The 18870-nt window shown below is 37.3% G+C and overlaps 1 protein-coding gene across 1 annotated transcript in view; it reads left to right on the top strand.

Moving 5' to 3' along the window:
- The window catches only part of VWDE (von Willebrand factor D and EGF domains), a 30538-nt gene extending 11668 nt beyond the window's left edge, over positions 1-18870 (top strand). Inside the window, 20 exon segments of the mRNA XM_058816204.1 lie at positions 241-1223; positions 2364-2500; positions 5243-5398; positions 5984-6088; positions 6432-6546; positions 7867-8117; positions 8237-8456; positions 8987-9124; positions 9714-9776; positions 11259-11939; positions 12267-12439; positions 12441-12546; positions 13066-13161; positions 14423-14518; positions 14848-14943; positions 15438-15533; positions 15633-15728; positions 16997-17092; positions 17658-17761; positions 18850-18870. Coding sequence (XP_058672187.1) covers positions 241-1223; positions 2364-2500; positions 5243-5398; positions 5984-6088; positions 6432-6546; positions 7867-8117; positions 8237-8456; positions 8987-9124; positions 9714-9776; positions 11259-11939; positions 12267-12439; positions 12441-12546; positions 13066-13161; positions 14423-14518; positions 14848-14943; positions 15438-15533; positions 15633-15728; positions 16997-17092; positions 17658-17761; positions 18850-18870 — 3829 coding nt within the window.

Below are 18870 nucleotides of genomic sequence, written 5' to 3'. Positions count from 1 at the left end.
GCAAGATTAGTTTGATTAGGTTTGGAACAAAGCACCAAGGTATACAGAAAGTATCCACTCATCTCAGTTCTTTTATAAGTTACTGTTGAGGTTTTGTGTTTTAACTGGTGTTTAAATATAACTGTGATGCAGACATGCTGTAGAAGTATGAAACAACAAAGAACAAAAAAAGTTTATACTTTAGTAACACAAAGAAAATAGTTCACATGATACAGTTTCCCCTTTTCCTTTCCTCACTAGGATTTTACCAGGGGAGAGCTTGTTCGACAAGACACCTGCTTTGTTAACATCTTCTAGAAAAATGTTCTTCTGTGACTGTACACTTGAAGATACTGGATTACACCAACCAGCAAACAATCTGGAGACAGTTACTCAGTCAGAACCTCTGGCTTGTAAAGAAAGTGAAAATGGTAGATTTCTTTCTTTGATACCAGGACTGGATGTCACTGCTGAGTATCTTGGTCCTGCTGATCTTGTCAGGGGCTTAAAGAGACGTTCATCTACACATGAAATGGATTCATCTACACTTCTGCAGAGGCAGAATAATCAAACCAAACTTCACAAAACATCACCGTTAAACTCACGTCTCTCTACCACCTCAGAGGGAAATACTGGTACAGAAAGAGAGGGAAGTTCAAGCTTAGACATTAGGAGAAATTCTCACTATTACAGCAGTCATTTTCACAAAACTCAATCTACTACAAGTAGAGGGAAACGCCAGAATTATTATGAATACCATCCAGTATTTGTCTTCCAAAGCCTCAGCCAAACAGATTTAGAGGGATATAGTTATTTTTTCCCAGAGGACCATGCCACTGACACAGATGAAAATCTCCTTCCTTCTTGGCCCACCCCTTCAGGCCTTACTGAATCTAGTGCTCTGCTCCTGTGCCAGCAGGCAATAGCTAATTCCAGCATAGGGAGGTCCTGTGGTGCCCTCCTTGGCCGCCGGACAGGGGATGCCATCGATATGTGCCTTAAAGATCTGCTGCTGAAAGATGACCTCAGCTGGGCAGAAGCCTCCTTAGCTCTGCTGGAGAATGAATGTGAGAAAAGAATTTTAGAAGAAATAAATTACAGCCCAGAGGAACTTGAAGAGTCAGTTGAGAGCCTGCTTACTGCTCTGAAGTGTCCCAGTCTCTGCCGTGGCAATGGAGAATGTACAGAATGGGGCTGTGCATGTTTTCAGGGCTACAGCTCATATGACTGCAGCATGCTGTCTGGTAAGTGGGGGGAAATCACATTTACTTCAATAATGTTCTCAGTGTTTGTGCAAAGTGTATTTTTTTTTTGCACCCTTTTGCTTTTGTACATGGGCAAGGGTTCTCAGTCATTTAGTTACAGTTTAGTACAGCTGTAATTATTTTGCATTCAGCCTTCTTGTTTCCAAGGCCAAAAACTGAGCTTAGTTTCTAATAGGTCAGATTAAAAAAGTGACTTTGCCATGCAGAGTGTAGCCCCAAGAGAATGTCAGTGTTTCCACATGCTGTCTCCTTCAGGGAAAATATGCCACATTCATCACTCCCTTAGTTTTTTATAGTTTATGTGATCCTGCTTATTAAATCTCAGTGGGATGTTTTTGTCTTCAGTGATGTTACATCTCTGTAAGCTGTTAGATGGGATGGGAGCAGAATTGGTAGTGAAGAAAAAAGAGCTGCAACAAATAGTGCTGGGCAGGGTTTGTTTCATTTTCAGTAGGTAAGATATTCACTAAAAATTCAGTTGAACAATTACACTGGAAAAATATGAACAGTACTACTGAAGTCAGAACTCCATAAAACCTGTAAATATTTTGGTTTGCAATCACTTACTTAAGAACAAATAGAGAAAGAGAGAATAGAATAATAAATATTTGACTTCAAGAGGAATAAGATGGTTTTGCCTCATAAAAACTGCTTTTGAGTGTTCTGATCTGTCATTTTATATCCTGAAATAATTTCCTCTTTTTTTATAGTTTTTAGTTTTTAATAAAAAATAATCCCTATATAAATTATTGCATAAATGCCTCCTTTCCAGTTCCTATTTCTAAGGCCTTAGTTTCATTTCAATTTTATTCTGGAAGTCTGATGTAAAGAACCATAGTTGAGAAATCAAAACATGTATTCACATGCATTTGTTACCAGTTGAAATTTCTCTGCTTCCTAATACTGAGATTCCAAGAGAAGACAGAAGCCTAGCTTTAAATTTAAAGTTTCAGTGTAACAATATAAAGTCTTTCTGTTTATGCTTCCTTTCAGCTAGTCTCAGATCTTCTTGTTTACATAATTTTCATGGTTGGATAGAAAAATAAACATACTGCATAATGTAAATGCATATGAGTGAGTTCTCATACTAGCATTTATTGTCTAATCTCTGCTTCCAAGACCAGGCTCCAGAAATTACAGAGCTGGAGAATGCTGGGCTGTGCAATATCCGACAGTATGACTGCACATCTGTGAGAGTGTTTGGAAATGGCTTCAGGGACTCATTGAACCTGAAATGTGAAATCATCAAATTGCAAGTAGGTCTCCCGGAATAGTGACAATTATATTTTAAACTTCCTAGAGAACAAGGGACAAAATGTCAAGATATTATTCATTGACGTGGGCACAGCCCAATGGTTTAGTGGAAGCTAAAAGCAAAGGCACTCAGCACTTTGCAGCAAACACTCAAGACTTTGCAAGATTGCCATTTCCTCCATGATAAGAGAAATACAAAACATAATGGGAATGTTCAGCAGCTGGGAGGGAGATAACAGCCCACAGCAGCTATCCATCAGAAGAGGGCAAGGGCAGCCCTATTAGTAACAACCAGCACATCGTTGTATTTTTAAGTGCTTATGGAAAGGAATTGAAGTACCACTTCTTTGAAAAAGGACAGCAAGGTTAAAGCCATTACTAGATTTCTGTCTCAAATCTAATGCTTGAAATAGCATTTTATAAACATAATAAATCTATTAGGAAAAGATAAAGGCATTTTTGATATGTTGTCCATTTCCCAGAGGTAGAATACCATGGGTATTTAATGATACATCTCAGGTTTGAACAGGAGATTTAAAAATGTTTCACTGTAAACTTAAGGCGAATTTGTGTGGAGAGACTGTTGTTGCTCATTCTTAAAAAAAAATCAAGGTAAATATATAAGGAATATACAAGTTGTAGCCTGGAATAAATGGTCAGCATATAAGTTTTTATGTCATGTTAGATATGAGAAAAAAAAACTAAAAGTAAAACTGTAATTTATTGGTGTGATGATGGAAGGGGTGAGAGCTGGCAAAAGGGGAACCATTCAATGGGTTCCTGAGACAATAGTTTTCCTTAGCTATTTCCAGCAGATGCTGAATTTATTTTGACAGATTAGGCAAGGCTGGTTATAGATTTTTCTTAAACTCAACGTATATCCACTCAAGTTGGCTTGAAATGATTGTCGAGAGTAGGTTTATGCTCCCCTTATATTAAAAGATTTTTGGACCAAGCTTCCAGTAAGACAATTATTGGGAGTTCACTTATCACAGTTTGAAATGTCTCAGTTTTAACTCATGTCAAGATATTGTGAAATCTGTCTTGGTGATGCTGTTATTTCGCTCCCAACACAAAAACTTCCTAATTAGTCACTTTTAATGATGATCTTCTCACTGACAAGAGCCATTTTACTGCTCTTAGCTGTACTTGAGGAGAAAGCTGTGATTTTTTTCCTTGAGAATACAAAAGAAAGGAAGTTTGGGGTACTGTTTTTTATATTTTCTGGCTGGAGAAATAGTTAATTTAAGGAAATGTCAGTGAACTTGCAACAGTATAGAACTGCACATATTTTGAGATTGAACTTAAATGATCAAAATTTTGTAGAAGAGGCGTGTTAACAGAATTTAGAATTTCTTTTTTATTTCAGTATTTTCACTTTTGAAATGTTAAATCAAATCTATTGTTTATGGGCTATCTTACCCAGTTTAGGGTAGATATATGATACAGGTTTGGGTAGGAAATGGCCAGGAACCTATGATTACAGAGATAAAGAACTTAAAGGTAAAGGATAAGAGTATGTTTAATCTCTGCAAAACAAAAATACAGTTTTATTTCCTTCTGTTTTACATTGAACTCTAGTTTCCATGAACCTTATGAGCTAGAATGCTTACAGATCTGAAGGCTTTTTAATTGGTTTTTTGAAAGGTTAAACTGTTTCTGAAAAAATTATCTGAACTTGTCTCCAGCTAGTAACAAAAGGTTTCTGAAGAAGTAGACAGTATCACATTTCAAAGGTTACAGTACTAAATGTACTCAAAATTACATGTTTAGAAATATTTAGCTTTTATACTTAACTTTGCTGTTAATTTATTAAATGAGTATAGGGTGAAAGAAAACAATGAGTGGCTGGAACAGAAGCAGCACATACGTCTTTTTAGCAAAAGTGTTCCTTTTTCTGCTAAAAAAAAAAAAAGTCAAGGCCTTTATCACAGATGGCTCTTCATGTGAAGATTCAGATTGACTAAATGTTTTGATTGGTTCCAGTAACTAAAAAAATGGAAGCTCAGTAAAAACTACTCAAGCTCAAAATCCTTTTTACTTGCTGTTCTCTTGATTCTTAGTCGGCCTGGAGTCTTAGTTCCATGTAATTTTATTTATTTTATTTATTTTCCATATGCTTAACCCTACTTCCACATCAATGCTTCAGTCAAATAGTATTATCATCCTTATTCTGTTATCTTGAGCTCTCAAGATGGATCCTTAGATGCTCTGTCCTTGCAGCAGTTTAGAAGAAAAGTCTGTGAGTGTCAATAAAAGTCAATGGTGTCTTGTTCCATTGAACAACCTCTTGGCTCATACAAGGGCTAAATGGCCAACTGCCAGTATTGCCCCAGGACCCAGAATGATTCCTGAGCCCTGCCAAAACCCTCATCTGCTCCTTTGACTAAAGCCTGTCCTGGCATGGGAGCAGAGGCACTTGCACGTCAGATCAGTGTGTTTGAGGATCACCCACTGCTTCACCCTCCTGTTCCCTTCCAGCTGGGAGGGCTGTTTGTCCTTGGCAATGCAGTGCCAGAGGGCCGTGCATCAGGACAGACTTCTCTGCCTGCTCCTCCACAGTAGCAGGATTAGGTAAAAATCTGTGTGTGCAAATACTGTCATGTAATATTTGCCACTGCATTCTAATCCAGGCACATTAGACTGGTTCAAACACTGTGCAATACATGGGGAGTTTTTCTCTGGTAAAAATGTTTTTGTGATGTATTTCAGTGAAAAAACAAATTTTCTGTCTTAACATTCAGTATAGTGATAGACAATGGATTCCTGGAGAACCTCTAACTGTGCCAGCTGCCTTCCAAAATGCCAGGACTGTTGAATGCCAGTTACCAAGTGATGGTCAGCAGTCTGATGTCATGGATGTGGTTGATGACAAACCCATTGCCAGATGGCAAATAAAGGTACTCTCAGAAATGTCAAATATTTACTTACAGATATTCCTATTAAGATGAAAATACATCACGTAGATATTATCCTTTATTTAATGGTACTAAAGGGAGAAGTCAGCTTGCTTAACTTGGGGTCTCAGTCTTGTCACCTAAACTTAAGTGTCAAGTATTGTTTGACAGTGTTGTCCTGCAAGGGTACTGGTAGATACAGCTAGGGCCTGCAGAGACACACAGTCTTCAAGAGCAGAAGTTAAAGGCCAAGTAGTTATCCTAGAGTATTTCAAATGACCTTGGATCCATCTTTGGTAGAACTGAGTTGAGCTCAGCCACATGTACAAATCCCTGTGAGCAGATATCTGAGCTCTCAAACAGATGGAGTCAATAAGGTCAATACAGCCTACACACAATTCAATTTACCTTACATACTGACATCTGCCTAGACTCCTTGGCAGATTTGATTAGATTTCTGATGATTTTTGTGAGGGTTTAGACACCTGCACGTGGGTGTCTATTAATGAATGGAAGCTCATGCTAGCAGACCGGGTGGGTCTATCAATACCTGTACCAGTTAATCAATTTTTACTGCTCACCTTGCAGGTTTCTAATGATGGATTTGTTTATAGCAACTCTGAAACAATGATATTGTATGATGGAGCCTGTCAGACGTGTGAACGACAAGAATCTGGGTTATGTATGTTAAAGGTATGTGTTTCACTACTCTCTATTATGAAAGTATGCAATTTTTTAGGCTGAAAAAAGTCTAGAAAAATTAGCAGAACATACCTGTTCTTGTTTCCAGCAGGGATTATCAGTGCATAGAAAGAGAAGCTGGGATGAGGCAATTTTAAATGTAAAAAATCAAACCAAAAGTTCTTCATGTAATTACCAAGTAAAACCTAACTTGCTATCAGTTGTTTAGATTTAAAACCAAGCTTAGTTGTTTAATAGAAGTGCAGAATGATTAGATTTTATTTGATACTTACAAATTCATAGCCAGTTTGATAACCAAAACCATTAATGAATTGCATTTTCATTTCTCTGAAAGGAGAAAACATGCAACATTGATGGACTCTGTTATGGTGAAGGAGACACAAATCCAACCAGCCCTTGCTTACTGTGCAGACCTGACTTATCAAAGTTAACTTGGTCAGTTGTTGAAAGTAAGTTCTAAATGGTTATTTTTAAATATCAAATAGTCAAAAATCTGTGAAGTTTTTAAATTTATGGTAATAGTGATGCTTTAAGTTTAACTAGGTAAGTGTTTTGACATTTCTATTAGTTTCTGAAAATTATGTTGTTGTTTCCAGACCATATATGTAATATTTTAATTTACTTTCCCTAACTCTTCTGCTGTAGCAATTACAAAGAACTAATGAAGATTAACAACTTTCAGTCTAATTAGTGCTTTAGAGTCTTGATATTTAACACAGCTACACCCATATATATTTGTCTTCAACATACAGGTGTAACAGGTATTTTTCAACAAATTATTCTGATGGCAAACAACTGGAGATCCCAAATTAAATTAAATGACATGTCATATTTATTTGGACATTAATATCTGGGCACCATTTACATTGATGGCATAGATACATTGCCTAAATCTAAGTACATCTAAGGCTGCTGTACTCCAGTCCAGTTAGAAACCATACTATGAAAGGAAAACTTAAGTCTAAATTTTTCATTTTCCTTCTCTGTAGTACAAAGTTTCAACATAGAAGTTGTAGCTCTTTTGGTGCAGATATCAATCTTTGGATATCCACATCAACTTGGTCCCTTCACCAAATGGAATGTTTCTTGGAGCTTTCATACTAGCCATCCAGCCTGTCCTGCCAACCCCAGCCTATAACAGCACAAATACAACCATCCTATCAGTGTCTTCATGAGTGAAAGGCTTATGAACTCAAGACTCTGCCTTGATTAGGAAAGGTCCTGTCTGAATGGGACTTCTGCTGCCTGTCCTGGTGAATCTTGTCCCAGTTCAAACTTGTAGTGAAAGCCAAGGTAGATATAACTGTTCTAAAAGGATGTGATGTGAATAGAAGGAATGAAATGAAACTCATCCAGCAGAGAGGGAGTCAGTGGATTTCCATGTTATAACCATGTTATGGACTGGAATTCAATACAGCCACAGTGAGAAATGAGACAAGAACGAAAACCAGAGGCAACACTCCAAACCTAAGGAGCACAACCTCTTTCTGCAAGAAGGATGATATTAGAAATGAGGGAGTTTAGCAGCTGACACTGGTTACGCCTTCTTCTTCCTTCATGTTTTTTGCCACAGTGGTGAATTCTTGCTGACAGTATTCACTGGCTAGCATTGAAAATATCAAGTGTTTTTCCTGTGCCCTCAAATGACATCAGAATTTTGAGAGAAATAAGTATGTGGAGTTTCTTTAGTAGAAAGATACGTTCCTTTTAATTTTTATAAGTATATTGCAACTTTTCCTTAGAGGAGGAAAATATCTCCTTTGTTACAGGTAACCAGCCTCCAGTGCTTGAAACTTTTCAGGGTATGCTACAGACATTTTATGGAGAAGATTTTTTATATCAGTTTTTGGCTTCAGATCCAGAGGGCTCTGCTATTCATTTCACATTGGATTCTGGTCCAGAAGGTGCCAGTCTTTCCCCATCAGGTCTCCTTTCATGGAAAGCTGTGTCAATGAATGTCCACAAATTAACATTTTCTTTGACAGATGACTGCAATGCAACAACCAAGGTAGAAATAGAGGTAATGAATATTACAGTAAAATGACACTTACTAATAAGACACCTAAGTTATCTATTTTCAGAACTCATTACTAGTTCATTAAAAAAAAAGAAAACTGTCTTATTGGGCATGTCTTGTAGGTCAATGTAAAATCATGTGATTGCCTAAATAATGGCTCATGTGTGACAAACATTAATTTCCCACCTGGAAGTGGAAGATATCTTTGTGTGTGTGTGGCTGGATTTGAAGGTGATCTCTGTCAAGTGAATACTGATGACTGTAAACTTAACCAGTGTGGTATTGGCAGATGTGTGGATGGAATAAACAGCTATTACTGTGAATGTCCACATGAACTTCAAGGTAAATTGCTGCTTTATTTCCATGCATTTATCATGTTTAGTGATAAATAGGAGTTTTTAATTTTATGTGTAAAATATTTTTTAAAAATTTTTGCTGTAAATAACTTACTGTTGTAAGTTTAGTGTTATGAAGAAACTTTATGGTCTTGTGATACAGATTTATGATATACTTCAAGATTTTTCTTGCATGAATATAATAGTTGTTAATTTAGTTCATTATGAAAGCTAATTTGCGTTGTTCCCTCTGCAAAGGTAAATTCATCAACACAGTGAAACACAGGAGATTCCTCCTGCAGATAAGCATGTAGTCCCCACAGCCCATCTTCTCCATATTCTACAATAAGCAAAATGCTTGATATGAGAGGAAAAATGTGAATAACAAACCTTATCAGCTGTTCTTATTAGATGTGCTGAAATGAATGTTTGCACTTTTTTTTTCTCAGCACTTGCATACATTGTACTTTTATATGCACCATCAAAGTCTAGTGACACAATATTATAAAGAAAATTTAAATCTGTATTTCAATACAGGTAAAAATTGTCAAGAGGATGTAGATGAATGTGCATCCAGTCCTTGCTTCCCTGGAGTATTTTGTTTCAATACTTTTGGTTCTTACTATTGTGGTCCATGCCCAAATAATCTTCAAGGAGATGGGAAGTCATGTCATGGTAAAACTATTTGATTTTCAGAAGAATGGTATTGTCTTACGTCATTCAGATAAAACATCTTTGATTGTGCTTCATGTTTCTAGCAATAACTTAGAACTCTTTTCAGTAGTCAGCAAAGCAGGGCTCTGTCTCTGTTGATGGCAATGTTGGACTGTACTGGGTCAACACAGCTGTAAAACTCTCTAGCATAGAAAAAATAGATACAAAACACATCCTCATTCTTTTACATCAGAGTAGAACAATAGAGTGAAAATTTTTGGTATTTTTTTGTCATTATTTTCATAATCTGAGAAATTATTAATAAAATAGTTATTGAAAAAATGTATTTTTATTAGCTTGATTAGCATAGAACTGTTTACCCAAGCCAAGGCAGTTGCCAAACATTTATTTACATGGAATTTCTGAATAACTTGTATTTTTAAAATACTCTGCCAAAAAACTTTTAATGAATGTTTTTAAAATTTTATCTACTTTCTGAATTTTGAGTTGTTTTTATGTAATGAAATTTTAACTCTGTTTGTAATTTATTTGAATTTTAAAAAATGGAGCTACTTCTGTGCACTGCTAATGTTCCTTCACATCTTTTCAGAAAGCTTTGATGACACTGATGTTGTATGGAAGGATTCCACGGGAGAAGTTGGAGAGAATAAAGGTGATTTTTTTCCTGAAGAAAATGGAATTTCTGATTCGAATGCTGATAAGAATATAGCTGGCAGATAAAGGGTCTAGTCAGTTTTATGCTATTCACTTTATTTTTCAGATTGACACAATTTATTAATTACTGGGGTTGTATTCTGATCTGAAAAATGAGACTGAAATGTCAATATCAACAAATCCCCTGGGTCAGTCAAATGATTTTATTAACAGTGTGATGTATGACACTCTTACAGTTGCCTTTTGTTTTAGTGACCAACCACTGACATAAAATAGGTAACATGGGGATAGGGACATCTGTTATATGAGATAAACAAAAGTTTATGGCATTATGTTGAATGACATTTTCCTACTTCAACTCAGAGGAGAGGTGAAGGATATGGCAAGTGAATGTCTTTATTCTGAAACTCTGTAAGTGCTGTTGCTGGCATTTCCAGGTCTGTGCCTGCGGGGGTTTCTCTGTAGGAAGGTCTTGTATCTTTTTCCTATGTCTCTTGAGTCATTTTTGGGGGAAAGGAAAACTCTCACTGCATTGCTAGGGCTGGATAATTCTTCATCAGCTGCAAAATGGTTTGCTTTTCAGCAGTGGGAAACCACACTTTAGGATGATTCAGTAAAGTTTAACCTTTTTTAAACCATTTTCTAGTTATAAATAGGTTAGAGTTTCATTCCTCCACTGCCACATCATGCTAAAACCCCATATGCAGTATTCTGCCAGTCTGGGATTACAGTGCTGTACTTCTTTGCACAAACCACACACTTTCCCTGGGCAGAATATGAAGAATTTATCATTTATTTTGTTCTCTCATGAATGAGAAGACTGAGTCAGTATCTGATGTTTATTAAACAGTTGAAACATCTCACTACTAAAAATGCTGAGAATTTTAAACTTTCTGTACTGAAAGGCACAGAAATTCTCAGCATCCAGGGTTCCAACAAAGTTGATTAAAAAGTTTGAAGAATAGAACATGGTAATACTTGTGCTATGAGTTAATGGCTTATTCCCCTATAATATTGTCCATGGTGCATCAGTATGTATAAACATCTACATACATGTGGTTTTATCTCTGCTTCTAGTGCTTAGACACACTGATGAACCATATGCAATATCTTTTCTTTGAATTCTTTCAGTTACCTAGTTGAAAGCAATATATGGAGCTGATAATCTGCTGACAGTAAATCTGTTTATCGACATAATATGGGAAAATCTCTGCTCCTATAAATCATGCCTCATCCTTATCTTCCAGCCAAGAAAAGGCCATGGTAAGGGCAGGAGAGGTTGTAATCAGAATACCTTGATCTTGTCTAATTCTCCCAGTCTATCTACTGCATACTTACATTCTGACACAGCACAGGGAGAGATTTCCTGAAGTACAGAATGAATGGGCTGAATGTTTATCTGTTCAGAAAACATTCCCTACATCACCCTATGTGATGGTATTCACATACTTCTCCCCCCTTTCTTTCTAACATACTGTAGGTTTTCAGCCATCATCCTTTGAGAAGGTTTTAAGCGTGTCAGGTTATATTCCCAGTTCTGCAGATGTCCCAAAGAGATTTATTTCTACAGAAATGGTCAGTAGCAGCACACTACCAGCCTCCACAGTAAAAACAATCACTGCCTGGAAGACACCTGATTCTCAGAGAAGTGCTTCTGTACAACCTGTGGTTACTGGGAACATTGCTCATGCTCTAAGCACCATCAGTGGTCACCTTGCTGATGTGGAAAACAGTTCTTCAGTACCTGCTGCAAAGGCTGCATCTTCAAGGAGCCGTGCTGTATCACCTGAGAAGAAAACAAGGGCACAAGCTGAGGCCTTCAGCTATTTTGAGAGTAGCAGGAAGACTTCCCCTAGCAACAGAGCAAATATAAGCAAAGGACATTCTTCACCAAACAAAGTATTCAGAGGTGGAAATCCTCAAAGAGTTCTGCACCTTTTAGCTAAGCATCAAGCAAGTAATTTACCTTTTACCCTTGTGGAAGTCACTGTCCCACCAGAAATGCTTCCTGAAGAATTGAGTGAAGCAGTAATTCCTAAAGCAGTGACCTGTACTGATTTACCCTGTTTTCCTGGCGTGCCCTGTGAGCCAAGGCAGGATGGAAGTGTCAAGTGTGGTCGTTGTCCTTATGGGTATTATGGAGATGGCTTCACTTGCAGAGGTAGTGCAAATTATTGTACTTAAATGCTTTGAAGAAAAGAATCTTGAGATGTCTTTATAATTTGCAAGTATATTGTTACTGTATTATCAGTGGAAATTGTGGTATATTGAATTTTCTCATTTTCATTATTAATATTGGCATAGCCTACAGGCTTTTAGTTGTATGGATGCACTTAAAAATACATGATGTGTCTTAGACTCTGCATTTACGGGCAGAGACATCATGGATTCTCTGTGATCTGTTCACTACATTAGGCAAGACACAGTGTGCTGAAATGCCACTTTCATTTTCCTTATTCCTTTCTTTGTTTTCTTCTTTGCCTTTCAGCAAGATGTAGACAACCCTGTGGCAAAAATATGGAGTGTGTGGCACCCAATATTTGTAAATGCAAGCCTGGTTATGCTGGTCATAACTGTCAGGCTGGTGAGTATGGCATGTTAATTTTGCCTGTGGTAATGCATAGGCACAAATTAATGATTTACAGAGTGTTGCTGATTTTTTTTTTTTACAGCTCTATGCAGGCCTGATTGCAAAAACCATGGGAAGTGCATTAAGCCAAACATCTGTGAGTGTTTACCTGGATACAGTGGCTCCACCTGTGAGGAAGGTAAATGTAGCAGTCTTTGCTTTTAAATCCCTAACTACCCAAAGGATGCTGTGAACAGCTCCCATGACTGTTCTGACAGCATGAAGGTGTGTTCATTTTACTGTAACTTTAACAGAGCTCTTGAGTTACATTTTGGTGTATGTCCTGATTTTCTTGATGCACACTGTAAATGTTGCTTATGATTGGATATTCCTAAATTTAGCTTTCACATTAAGTAGAACAGTTCACCAGTGAATGTAGTTGTCTCTAAGCTAAACACTCCTGAAGAGTGGGAAGCACTGTCTGGAAATTGTGTCAGCTTTCTTTTATTCAAGGTAACCACCAATGTTGGGACTCTGTACTGCTGAAGTGAAGTTGTTCATGTTACTTACTTCTGTCAAAAGGCATTGCATATATCTCCTTATTTTATTTCCAGTTTTTTGCTCACTGGCAGTTACTAACATTTCATTTTTTATAAAGCATAACCAGTCCATGTATCTTTCTAGAGGCAATTCCTTGAACTTAATTCTGTATCTGCAGCACATTGTAAACCACCATGTCAAAATGGAGGCACCTGCTTGGCCAGAAATCTCTGCACCTGCCCATATGGTTTTGTGGGACCAAGATGTGATACAAGTAAGCAAAAGAGAATAAGATAAAAATACACATATTTTTTTAAATACAGTATTTTTCCTGTTCTTCAGGAGCAAGAAAGAAAATTATGGTTTAATTTTTTTTATGCCTTCTGTCTAATGCTAGCAAATGACATAATACTTGTGCCTCTTTGAAGGTGCCTATACCTGGGCTTTTTAAACATCAGGCAATATTTGCACATAACTGTGAGAACATAATGCACTATAAAAGCTGTAAATAGTTTATATTTTATTGTTCACAAACATGAAAAAAATGAGTACATTGTGTATGTGATATTACCTTCAGAAAAACATGCAGCTGTTTCATATGTCCTGACAGCTTTTTAACTACTATTAGCTCAGATTGATTAGATACTGGGGTACATTCAGAAGCTGGTGTGTCAGAAAGACTGGAATACAGGAAAATTGAATTCAGAACCACATTATGGTGTCTTTTTTCCTTTTACCTGGCCTGAAAATTGAAAAATTTGCTGTAATCATAGCTGAAAGATTGGAATTACTTTGTCTCACATAAATTGTCTTTGACATATCAAATCATGCATGCTGCAATTTGGCAACTCCAAATTTTGGATAGCTTTTATACGGGTAATTTGTATCCTTCAGAGAATCCAAATTTAGACATGCTGTTTATATATTGTTCACCTGAATGTACTATTGCTTTATTGACCCTGAATTCAGAAAATTCTTTGTCTCCTCTTCAAATCCCAGGACTTTTGGTTTTCAGTTTTTCCTGTTCTAATTTCAATTCTGACAAAAAAATGCTGCTCTTTGTGAAGGAGTACTAAAGGGAATGAGATGTTTTCCTGAAGAAGTGATTCATGGCTTTCCCCAGACATGATATTTTAATGTCTTTGCTTGTCAGTCTCGTTCCTGTGTGCACGCAGCTGCTCTTGCATCATGTAACACAGTCCATTTGTCTCAGGACTGCATTTCTCATTTGGTTTGTAATTTTTTATTTAAGTGTCTATGTTTTTAACACTAAATATAACCAGATCATGGATATTTGCATGGAAAGACATTTTGTTGACCTTTGTCATCTATGTTTGCTATTATGGGTTTTAGACTAGATTACTCTGTTCAGCAATTCTTCTTCAGGTAGGAATTCTCTGTTACTTCAAGTGTTAATTTTTGGGAAAGAGCTGAAAAAAAAAATTGAGAATAATTTGTGATGTATCTCTTTCTTGTCCTCCTATCCCCTGTCTCCTCCCCTGCCTTTTGTTTTTTTCCACCTTCTTGAATGGCAGTGGTTTGCAACAGGCACTGTGAAAATGGTGGCGAATGTCTCACTCCGGACACCTGCCAGTGTAAACCTGGCTGGTATGGACCTACCTGCAGCACAGGTAACACCCCTGCAGCTTCCATGGGAGTGTCCAAGGGACCTCCCATTGTTTGAAATTCAGAACTGCATGGCTTGGGTGGCAGCAGTGGGCAGCTGCTCTCTGTGCAGGGCCTCCACACTGCCCCGAGTCTCTGCTTGTTAGTTCTGCTGCCAGCAGCACCTCTAGGAAGTCTTATGCTAATCCTTTAATTTGGGGTAAGGACTCTATGGGAATCATGTTACCTGCAGTTATCTTAGGTGTTTAATTCCAATTCTTGAAACAGAAACACGTATTTTATAGACTATATTTGGATGTCATGCTTCCCACTCTTCCTGACCCTATTTCTGCAGCAATGTGTAATCCTGTGTGTCTCAATGGTGGTTCCTGTACTAAGCCAGATGTTTGCCTGTGTCCACATGGATTCTTTGGTGCCCACTGTCAGAATGGTAATATTTTCTTTTTTTCTTCTCCCCACACCTTAGTTGACATTATGAGGAAATCTGGGAGAAAACATTAAGACACAAAAATAACAATCAAATTATGTACCTGAGAAGTGGTGTAAAACAGAGATTACATTATTTTTTAGATTGTATGGTGGATTCAACAACTGTCCAAGGAGAATGAAGACTGAAAATTATTCTTGTATTGCACTCAACATTTAAGCAGCTTTCATCCCATTCCATTTTATGTTATGTGTAGTCTGGTTACTTTTGTACACATACAGTTGCCAGCCTTGACTCCTTTTTATGTAATTTTGTCTTTACTATTGATTTTTACACCAAACCACATTAATATGATTTTTACAAGGCAGGCCTGATAGTACTGAATGTCCTGATAGTACAAGCTGTCAGAATCTTAGTGTTGCACTCTTATTTTCCAAAAGTATATCACTAAGTCAAAATGCAAACTACAGCCTTTTCCTCCTGTTTGTACCTTTTAGCTGTCTGCAGCCCTCCTTGTAAGAATGGTGGTCATTGCATGAGAAATAATGTCTGTACTTGTCCTGATGGGTACACAGGCAGAAGATGTGAAAAAAGTAAGCCAGTCTTAAAATCTTCTTGTGATCCAAAAATAAACAATAAATTACTGTGTAGTCAGTTAAATATGTTAAACAGCAGATGTTTTTGATTTTAAGGTGTCTGTGAGCCAAGGTGTATGAATGGAGGAAGATGTGTAGGCCCAAACATTTGCTCTTGTCCTTCAGGATGGAGAGGACAAAGGTGTAACACCCGTAAGTACCTTGCACTTACCAGGAGAGCTATACCTTAAAAGTAATATGAGACTCAGAGCAACTCTGCCCATGCAAGTAATACACAGTTAGTGCCAAAGAAAGAATATTTACACATTGAAAAAACAATAGTCTGTATTTTGGCAGCAAAATTTTGGATGGAGAACTAATACCATGCAGTTCTTAAACTAAATCATGGGACTGAAATATCTGTGAAAATCTTGTATAGCAAATATTATTTGTTTCTTTCTGGATTCTTGTCTAAATAAAAACGTTTGCATTTCTTCAAAGAGAAGAGTCCAAAAAGTGAAAAAAATCCAAATTGTGCTGTAGGACATAAAACCAGATATAAGAGAAAAAGAAGTTCAGTGAAATATTGGAAAACTGGAAACAGTTAGATGTGATGTGAATAAATGATGCAGTGGGCACAAGCTGTTTAGGACAGGTAGAAATTGGACTGTGGTGGTCGCACATCTGTTGGTCACATTGTATCTTAAGAAAGTTATTGATGGTGCATAAATAAATTGTGTCAGCATGGATAAAAGTACAGTCTGCATGAAAATCAGCATGAGGATGGTTGAAGTGTTAGTGTCTGTCAGAGTACCCACCCAAGGCTTAAGAACTGATATGGGCAATAAGCTGTCTAATGGCATGGAGGAAAAGTAGATTTCCCTGTATTACTTTCTGTGATTATTGGAAAGGGGTTGCTTTTTGAAAAAAAATATTACCAGTATTTACAGGTGTGAGATATTCTTGGACACTGTGGAGGAGAGATTTGATTATCAAATAGTCAGCTATTAATGAATGGAAATAATTGTGGAGTATATCATGGCTTAATAAGCAGGGACAAATGTGCAGACAAATGGGTCATAGAAAATAACTTTGGATCAAATATTCTTGAGTAGATTCATTGGATGTTCAGTTAAATGACAGACAAAAGATCTCCCACCAAGGTGTGTGCTTTAGAAAGGTAAATTTGGAAAAAAATAAAGCTCTTTAATGGTCCTCTCCTAATTCAGTACTTCAGGCTTTTGTGAATATCTGTGACACAGCAGAACCTCTGAATGTGGGTTTTGGTTGTAGGGCTTTTTGTTTCTAGTTGTCTCCCTTCTTTAATATCTTATTTGCCTTAGACACGTATTTGAGCGAAGATGATGTGACTCTTGGGTGCGAAAAGCATGCCACCTTTTGTGAGAGCATCCTGAAATCTGAATAACAACTCAGTATAATCACTTGGGATATAACCATACTTTTTGATGATGTTTGTGCAGCAATCTGTCTTCAGGAGTGTAAGAATGGTGGGGAGTGTATTGGACCGAGCACCTGTCATTGTCCTCCACAGTGGGAAGGATTCCAGTGTCAAACACGTAAGAATGATGGAACCTGAAACCTCTTGCTTCTGCACAGCTCAGAGTGCTTCAGCCATGCACAGTGCAGAGAAATCCTCCTATACCTTGGATGTAGTTTATCCACATCTGTGTCAGAGGCAGGATAAAGAGTAGAGATGGCTCTGCCTGTTCTGAAGCCCTCCAGGATCTGATGGCACTCTGGGAGTGTGGCAGTGTGTGTTGGTTTGCTCCAGTGCTGTATGCTGCTGCACAAGCCCTGAGAGGCCATTGTGATAGATTGAAATAGCAAGATGTGCCAAAAACCACCTTACTCATGTTCTTTTCTCAGTCTCATTCATGCCCTCAGCATGTTCTCACATTAAATCTGCATCAAAGCAAAAGGGGGGTGGGATAGACACAAGAACACTGTTGGCTCCACATGACCTTTAAGTGTCCTTATGCTGAGGGGTGTTACCATGTGAAAATACCTTCCAAGGTCTTGGTTCCTATAGCAAACAGAATAAGTGTCTAGAGATAGCATCCACTTTTCCTTCACCAAGATGTGTCCATGAATAAAGCCTGATATGTACCTTTCTTGTTTTAGCTGTGTGCAACCAGAAGTGTCTGTTTGGAGGCAAATGCGTATTACCCAACGTGTGCTCTTGTCGTCCAGGTTATACTGGAGTCCTCTGTGGGAAGAAAATTCAGGTACATGTAGAGCCAAGACACCATCACAATACAGTTATTTGGGAGTTAATTAACTAGTGCACCTCTTTCCAGTGAAGCAGCATGATATACACCAAATGTGTATTTTGTCTGATTCCTTCCTTTCACTCTGCAGCAAGGGAAAATTAATGGAATTTCTAGGAGCTTGTCCAGTAATTTTTAGGTTCTAATACTTACAGAATTGTTCTCAGCACCAAACTTCCTTTGTTTCAAATTAAGCTGATTGTCTCTTGTCAGGCAGTAGGAATTGATAACTATCCTCTTCCCAATAACCACTATTTTCTTTTCCAGCATCTGGCCTCATTTTAGGGAAGAGTGTCCTGCTGATGACTTTCTTAGCTTGCATCGAGTCAAGCACTGATCTTTTCCCATCTACATTGCCAGTCAGTTAATCAAGTGTTACTTGGGAATAATTTAGTTTTTTATATCACAGGGAATGATGACCATTTCTCTGCTTTGTCATGCAATTTTCTGTTGGATTCCCTTGCTTGAGTGCCAGTGCTCACTCACTGAAGTAATTTGATGAAACATTTTGCTACAACTAACTGTTTTGTGATGTCTGAAGTAAAATCATTCTGCTCCTCTTGCATAATCTGTGGTGTTTCTCATCTTTTAATTTCAGTGTATTTAGACACATTTGTGCTGCCAGCAGAATTGAGAGATGGAGGAGATTTGTTGCAGAAATTGAAACAAAGAATTGCTCATACATATTTTGAAAACATGCAACTACTCGTCCTATATCAATGAGACTGTAATATGGATTTCCAAAATGTGACCCAAAGAGAGAAATAATTTTGATTTAAAGGTTTTCTTAAATATGTCCTGCATTGAGTTAGTCTATTTTTAGTCTAAAAAATACATATACTGTCAGTCAGACATGCTGTATCATACATTGATCAAAATGGCACATTTTCTTAATGAAATAAAAATTATAAGCCCAGGTTTCACTTAATGTTTTCATTCTGCATACCAGGCAAGCAGAGATTCATTAAAATTGTTTAATAAATTTAATCATAATAATGTGTTGCCTCATTAAAGTCTGGTTTTAATATTTGTTTTTTCTTTCCAAGGTACAAAGACATCATGGTTGA

Source organism: Ammospiza caudacuta, chromosome 1 (genome assembly GCF_027887145.1).
Source record: "Ammospiza caudacuta isolate bAmmCau1 chromosome 1, bAmmCau1.pri, whole genome shotgun sequence".
Lineage (NCBI taxonomy): Eukaryota > Metazoa > Chordata > Aves > Passeriformes > Passerellidae > Ammospiza > Ammospiza caudacuta.
This window is presented reverse-complemented; position numbering and strand designations above follow the sequence as displayed.